This window comes from Monopterus albus, unplaced genomic scaffold, assembly GCF_001952655.1.
Source record: "Monopterus albus unplaced genomic scaffold, M_albus_1.0 scaffold291.1, whole genome shotgun sequence".
Taxonomy (NCBI): domain Eukaryota; kingdom Metazoa; phylum Chordata; class Actinopteri; order Synbranchiformes; family Synbranchidae; genus Monopterus; species Monopterus albus.
In genome coordinates, this window is record NW_018128171.1 from 92962 (window position 1) to 100945 (window position 7984).

General features: G+C 42.7%; 1 protein-coding gene across 1 annotated transcript in view; it reads left to right on the forward strand.

Annotated features, from left to right (window-relative positions):
- mfsd4aa (major facilitator superfamily domain containing 4Aa) overlaps window positions 1-7984 on the forward strand; it is a 26675-nt gene that overhangs the window by 15270 nt on the left and 3421 nt on the right. The window contains exons 8-9 of the mRNA XM_020623000.1: window positions 1729-1799; window positions 3582-3702. Coding sequence (XP_020478656.1) covers window positions 1729-1799; window positions 3582-3702 — 192 coding nt within the window. The remainder of the gene's footprint in view (window positions 1-1728; window positions 1800-3581; window positions 3703-7984) is intronic.

Below are 7984 nucleotides of genomic sequence, written 5' to 3' on the forward strand. Positions count from 1 at the left end.
CAGCAGTAGAATAGAAGCCATTCAGCTTCTCTCTGTACTGCCTCTTGGCCGCTGTGATGGCTTTCCTCAGTCTGTACTTTGCAGCTTTGTACTCTGTCTCATCACCTGATCTGAATGCATGAGAGTGAGCACGCAGTATGTGGGGCACCTGACTGTTTATCCAGGGCTTCTGGTTGGGGAACCTCCTGACTTGTATGGTAGGCACAATGTTGTCGATACAGGTACTAATGTATCTGGTCACATACTCAGCATAATCCTGTATGCTGACAGAAAAGTCCTCTGAGGTGGCTGCAGCTTTAAACACATCCCAGTCTGTCTGGGCGAAACAGTCCTGCAGGGTGCCTTCAGCATCTGGGGTCCAGAGTTTAATTTGTTTGGGTTTGTTTGTTTCAGTCTTTGTCTGTAAGCTGGATACGGGAACAAAGAAATGTGGTCTGAGCGTCCAATGTGGGGGCGGGGTGCAGCCCTGTATGCACCACGTATGTTACTGTAAACATGATCCTGAGTGTTCTTGCCCCGAGTGGGAATGTTCACATGTTGGTAATATTTGGGGAGTACAATTTTTAAATTGCACTGGTTAAAGTCACCTGCAGCGATAAATACAGCATCGGGGTGAGCTGTCTCTAGCATGTTGATGACATCATAGAGTTTACTGAGAGCTGCAGAGGGATTAGCTCTTGGACTAACATACACAGCAGCTAAAAACACAGCACTATGCTCTCTGGCTAGATAGTAGGGCCGGCATTTCAGCAATAAAAACTCTACGTCTGGCGAACAGTGCTTATAAACAGTCTGTACATCTCTACACCATGAGTTATTAATAAACACACACACACCACCTCCCTTTACCTTCCCTGAAGCAGCAGTGCGATCGCTTCGATGTACAGAATGTGTTTGTAGCTGAATCGCTAAGTCATTTGTGCACTGCAGCAAAAGCAAAAAACACACAAAAAAGAAGAAAACGAAGAAAAAAACCGGCATTCAAGAGTGGAACATGCAAACACGTTCGCCTCGGTGGGTGCCATGTTGCAGAGGAACAAACAGATTTAAATTCCTACATTTTAGCAAGTAGTGAATTGTGGTTGTAACAGGTCAGCCTATAGAATTAATCGGGTTTATTTTGGATTTTAAATTCTGTTCAGTTTTTCTGGAACATGTAGAACATCTTATGTCTGTCCCATTTTATGTAATCAAAGGTTCTTGAGCAGCCTATGTATTGACTTTCAAGTGCTCTGCTCAGTAGGAATCCCCCATTAAAAAAGAAGAAAAAAAAAAATCATGATTACACCCCCACCCGAAACCACGTTCCCACAGCTATGCTTACGGGTCCCAACATACATTTACATTCGTTTCCTGGAGACTTACCTTACGCTTAACAATAACCACCACTTGCCTAACACCTAACACCTAGCCTTATCCTACATACACACATAGCACATACATAAACAAAGGCAGAAATACAGAAATATATGCATGCAGAACTATAGAAAATAATAAAAACATTTATTTAGTAAAAAAATGTCCATTTATTTACCTATGGATTTAAATATGTAATAATGATTTATTTTGGCATTAATTCAGCTATTATTTATTTACATTTCATTAAAATGGTTTATTTATACATTTCTGTATTTATATTTGCATTTATATATACTGTATATATTTAATCATTTGTTTATCAATAATTAAGCCATTTTTAGTTCTCTCTATTTGTCTCTTGTGTTGAAGGTTGTGCCACAACTGTCCTGGTGACCAGTGCCAGCACAGGAGAGATGATTATGCAGCTGCTTGTCGGCTCGGTAAGAAACTTCTCATCACTGTTTAGAAATGTACTGTAGCATGCTGGGGCAGCCAGGGGAGCACCATGGACTGTACTCAACACACACACAGGAACATACCACACATGGACAGTGATACGCCCAGAAGGTGAGGACTGGTGCGGTGGTGCGGTTGCCCACAATGTAGCAGGTGTTCTGGGGGGAGGAAACTTTGGGTTGGCTGGTTTGTTTGGGGGGAAACTATGTGTATTAAGTTCAGATGTTCAGTGTTGTGTTCTGGGAGAATAAAAGCAGCAGACATCTGGGGTCATGCAATGTATGGGGCATGGAAGCCTGCATAAAAAGACAGCCTGACTCCAGTGTCATTCCTTGGCAGAATCCCTAGAGCCCACTAGCTCGACATGTAGGTGTCAGAAGTGGGATTTTGTCAAGAATGATGTAACGACCACAGACAGAGGAGCTGATTTCCCACTTGGCGGAAGAAGTGATACTGCAGCACGGTGTGACTGGCCACGCTAATGGACTGATGATGGGGTCTATGGAGGAGGCCAGCCAGAGCAAGGTTGCAGACGGAGATAGTACACCTCGCTGGGCCAGTGGGATTAACCGAAGATTGGGATCACCCCCGCGGCCAGGCCGGAAACTAGAGGCCGTCCTGCTGACCCAAAGACTGGTTGGCCTGCTCCTACCTCCTAGTTCTCGGGTCAACAGGACCAACCCTGGCAGCAGTCGCAGTCCTGTCTCCTCCTCTTGGGTTGAAGCCTACCTGGCCCAGATCAAACTGTTGGCTGCCACAGTGGAACGGACAGAGGGAGCGAAAGCCTTACAACTGGCCCTGTTGCTGACAGAGGATGCTGTCTCACACCTGCTGCTGAGTCCAGCCAAGAGAAGTGATTGCAGTGCCTTGGTGGGGCAAGCTTTGGCAAATTCAGCCATACCTCTCTATGCAGTGAGCTCAAGCACCATGCCCAGCTGCTCAGAGAGTCCCTCCGCATCTTGGCTGCTGACATCCAGGGACTGTGTCGGGAAGCCTATGTGTCAGTGCCCCTTACCATCCAGGGTGAGTTAGCATAAAACCAGTTCATGAAGGCCCTCTCCCCAGACTACCTTATGCCTGCATGCTCAGCTGGCTCACCCTTTGACACTGGGTGAGGCACTGGAGCTCATGCTGGAAAGAGAGATGGCTGCCATCCCGCCCCAGCACAGCAATCCCCTGCAATCTGCATCCATCTGTTGGAGCTGCTGGCCACCCGGAGCCACTGAGAAGGAGGAGGAGGCATTCGTACAGGCTGCCACACTTTTACTGCCGCCACCACCGGAGCAAGGAGGAGAGAAGCTGGCTTATTGAGAGAGATGCTACTGCTGTGGAGAGCCACACTATAGCTGTCTAATAAGTTAACAAGGCCTCATATACTCTATTAGTTAATGCAGGCAATCCCTAAAATATCAATTTTGTTAGACCACCATCATTCCTCTCCCATGCAAAGTGTGCTTCACAGTATTAGCAGATATATTTTAATATGCATAAAAGAAATGGTAGGAGGGACTACATTTATGATAATGATTAAATTCAATACAAAGCTTCCACATTTAGTGTTTTCACATTGTTTTTTAAGTGTTAGTTCTGAATTTGTTCGACTTATTAGCTTTTATGTATTTCCACCACAGGACTGCATGAGTGCCTGCCACATTATTTTAGAACAGGCTTTTCTGTAGCCACATTGTTTTCCAGGGATGATTGCAGAGATCTTTGACATTAGAACTTGACAGTACGTATATGTTTGTGTGCATCTCTTTTTCCAGGTGATCAACAGTCAGGGCAGTTACTCTTTCCTGTTGTGTTGTACAATAGCGTCCTTCATTGGCTTCTGTCTGTTCCCGCTGTTCCTTTATGCTCAGCACATCCACAGAAACCGTGACTCAGGTAAACACACATCAGGCAGACACAGGTGGATACTGCGGTGAGGAGGTGGTGACAGCAGCAGTGTAAGGAAAACATTGCACTGTATACAGGGTAATCAGGGTGTGGGAATACAGTGGCAGCAATTATCAGAGAAAGTGAGATGTGATTGGTGGGGCTAGATGTCAGCTGACACCCTTTATTTTAAGACATCTAAAGGCTGAATGCAGTCTCTGCATTGTTGTGTTTTTTTTGTCAGAAGTGTTATGAAGATTTTTCTGTCTGAATCAGTCTGAGGACATAAAATTAGGCAGTTTTTGTCATGTAGAAACCCTGTGCATCAGGTAGAAAAAATATTTTGATGTTAGATATGTGCATTTTCCACATAGCCTACAACATACATTTATTTCTGCAAATTACATTCTCATCATAGCCTGGATAACTGCATAATGAATTTACAAACAGTATAAATAAATGCTAATAATTGAAAAATTTGGCTTATGGGCTTAGCCTGTCTGAGCAATGTGCTTTAATGAATCTGTTCCCAATATACGTACAAAATACAGATGTTTACAGATTGTACAGATGCTTGTTACACTTGTTAGTGCAAGCACGCAGAAATATTTTACATTCACCTTTGTCATGTTGGAGGACAGCGCTGCACATCACTTCTGTGCACTTTTATGTATATCACATTATCTGTACGTATACAACCTGAAAACCTTTAAGACCTGCCGACCAACAGCTGATCCAAACTGACATCACTTCAGATGATGGGCTAGAGGAAAGGACGTCTCATTTCTCCGGGAACATTGCTCCTTGGTTTATCTCTCATCATATCTTTACCTTGCATCTGTTCCTCACATCTTACATGAGCCATACGAAGATGCAACTGAGGGAAATAAGGAGACATTTGAAACAAATGAGAAGCACATGTGTGCCCCTGGTTTTGGTTTGTGAAACAATCTGCTTTCTGAAACATCTGAAATGTTTGGATTTGTCTGAAAAGTTAATTCTTAAATATTGTGGACACTAACTGTGCCCAAATGGAACCGAAGATCTAAAGGTCCTGGATCAGCTGTGGGTTTGGGCAAGAGAAAGGTTCCTCCTGGAGACACAGGCCAGTGGTGTTGGAAGAAAAAAGCAAATATGCTAATTTCCCAAAGTGGAATTATTCCTTTAAAGGTTCATGGTGTAAGATTTAAAGGGATTCAATATCAGAAATGGAATATAGTATTCACAGTTATATTTTCATTAGTGTGTGATCACCTGAAGCCATATCGGTGTGCTCACTGTGGGATTGAATAAAGATGTTTCCAGATTCGCACTGGATTTCAAAGACTACAATGTCTCTCTTCCAACCCAGTGCCAGACCTCTCATTATCCCTATGATGTAACTCATCAGTCAGATCTACAACAGTCCTACCACAGTGAGGACAGGCCAACAGAGAGCAGCCCTACACTGACACAATGGCAAGCCTCACAGAGCATTATGGTCAGCATTATCAGTTGGCCCTCAGGAAAATCGCTGATCTGATGGAAGCACCAAACATCATGCACAACGACAAACCATGGTTTCAAGAAGATTGCCTTAAGAGTGAGTGCACTGGTGGGCATGTTATACCAGCTTGGTGACAGCGATCAGACTGAGCTTCGCTGTAGGTCACATGTGACACAGCTGCTGTCCAAGGTACCTCAAGATATGCAGATAGAGTTTAAGAGGTTTTTGTACCCAATGTGTGTCACCATTCCCAGCCCCTGCCACTTTGCCGATTGGCTTTATTATGAGTTTAAGATCCAAGGGAAAGTGTACTAGTCCCTCCCACAGTGACGAGAAGAGTGGTGCAGGATCTAAGGAGTGCCACTGAGACGGCAAGAGTGGCAGAGCTGCCAACCTCCTCCATAGCACCGACCAACCAACTAGTACAACAGCTGTAGGGGCACCCCCTTCCAGTGCCAAGCAGCCAATGAGGATAATGCACTGTCTATGTCGCAACAATACACAGCACTTCTTCCACCACTGTGCTAACTTTGCTCAATTCAATGTGGAGCAGAGAACAGCGTGGACTAAGCGTGGATCACACCAGGCCTCACACTGCTGCCCGAAGGTCATGTGCCAGAAATGCACTGTGTATATCCAGCATGTGCATAGCTGATAATTGTTGTATTCTTTTCTGTTTCAGAACCACAAAATATGTACATACAGTGCTGTGAAAAAGTTTTTGCCCCCTTCCTGGTTTCTTATTTTTTTTGCATATTTGTCACACTTAAATGTTTCAGATCATCAAAGAAATTTAAATATTAGACAAGGATAAACCAAGTAAACACAAAATGCAGTTTTTAAGCAGCAAAGCAGCCCCAGACCATCACACTACCACCACCATATTTGATTGTTGGCATGATATTGTTTTTCTGAAATGCTGTGTTAATTTTATGCCAGATATAATGGGACGCACACCTTCCAAACAGTTCAACTTTTGTCTCATCAGTCAACAGAATATTTTCCCAAAATTCTTGGGGATCATCATGATGTTTTTTGGCAAAAGTGAGATGAGCCTTTATGTTCTTTTTGGTCAGCAGCGGTTTTTGCCTTGGAAGTCTGCCATGGATGCTACTTTTGCTCAGTCACTTTCTTATGGTTGAGTCATGAACAATGACCTTAATTGGGGCAAGTGAGGTCTGCAGTTCTTTAGATGCTGTTGTGGGTTCTTTTATGACCTCTTGGATGAGTCGTCGCTACGCTCTTGGGGTAATTTTGCTAGGCCGGCCACTCCTGGGAAGGTTCACCACTGTTCCATATTTTCTCCATTTGTGGATAATGGCTCTCATCATGAGCCGCTGGAGTCCCAAAGCTTTAGAAATGGCTTTGTAACCCTTTCCAGACTGATAGATGTCAATTACTTTCTCATGTGTTCCTAGATTTCTTTGAATCGCAGCCTGATGTCTTGCTTTTTGAGATCTTTGGGCCTACTTCACTTTGTCAGACAGGTTCTATTTAAGTGATTTCTTGATTTAACAGGTCTGGCAGTAATCAGGTCTGGGTGTGGCTAGAGAAACTGAACTCAGCTTTCCAAAAAATGTGATTAATCACAGTAAATTCACAATTTAACAAGGGGGAGCAATTACTTTTTCACATAGGGCCATGTAGGTTTGGATAGCCTTTTTCCCTTAATAAATAAAATCATCACTTAAGGACCTGGACAACTTGCTGTGATTGATGGAACCATGAATTCTGCTTTCTACCAAAAAAAATCCTGGAGGAGAATGAACTCAAGCTGTGTACTTGGGTTCTGCAGCAGGACAATGATCCAGAAGACACCAGCAAGTCCACCTCTGAATGGCTTAAAAAAAAAAAACTAAGTGAAGGTTTAGGAGTGGCCTAGTCAAAGTCCGGATTTGAATCCCATTGAGATGACATGGTGTGACCTTAAAAAAGTGGTTCATGCTCAAAACCCTCCAATATGGCTGAATTAAAAAATCTGCAAAGAAGAGTGGGCCAAAATTTCTCCACAGCAATGTGAAAGACTCATTGCCAGTTATTGCAAATGCTTGATTGCAGTTGTTGCTGCTGAGGGTGGCACAACCAGTTATTAGATTTAGGGGGCAATTACTTTTCCACATAGGGCCATGTAGGTTTGGATAGCTTTTTCCCTTAATAAATAAAATCACAAGTGACAAATATGCAAAAAAATAAGAAACCAGGAAGGGGGCAAAAACTTTTTCACAGCACTTGTATGTTCGCCCCTTCTCTGTAGATAATATACAGTAAAGCAGAGAGAAAAGGGAAACATCTTGAGCATTAAGCATAAACACTATTGCCAAGTATTATCAAAAATACAAGGAATTTGACTGCAGCCCAATGGCTCTCGATGTGCACAACAGTATAAAAAAAAAACAAGTAAAAAAAAAAAAAAAAAAAAAAAGACAAAATGTACACACATACATATATATAGACAAGTTAAAAGAGCTACTGTAGCTAATGTACAGTGGGTACAGAAAGTATTCAGACCCCCTTAAATTTTTCACTCTGTTATATTGCAGCCATATGCTAAAACCATTTAAGTTCATTTTTTTCCTCATTAATGTACACACAGCACCCCATATTGACAGAAAAACACAGAATTTTTGACATTTTTGCAGATTTATTAAAAAAGAAAAACTGAAATATCACATGGTCATAAGTATTCAGACCCTTTGCTGTGACACTCATATATTTAACTTAGGCTCTGTCCATTTCATCTGATCATCCCTGAGATGGTTCTACACCTTCATTTGAGTCCAGCTGTGTTTGATTATACTGATTGGA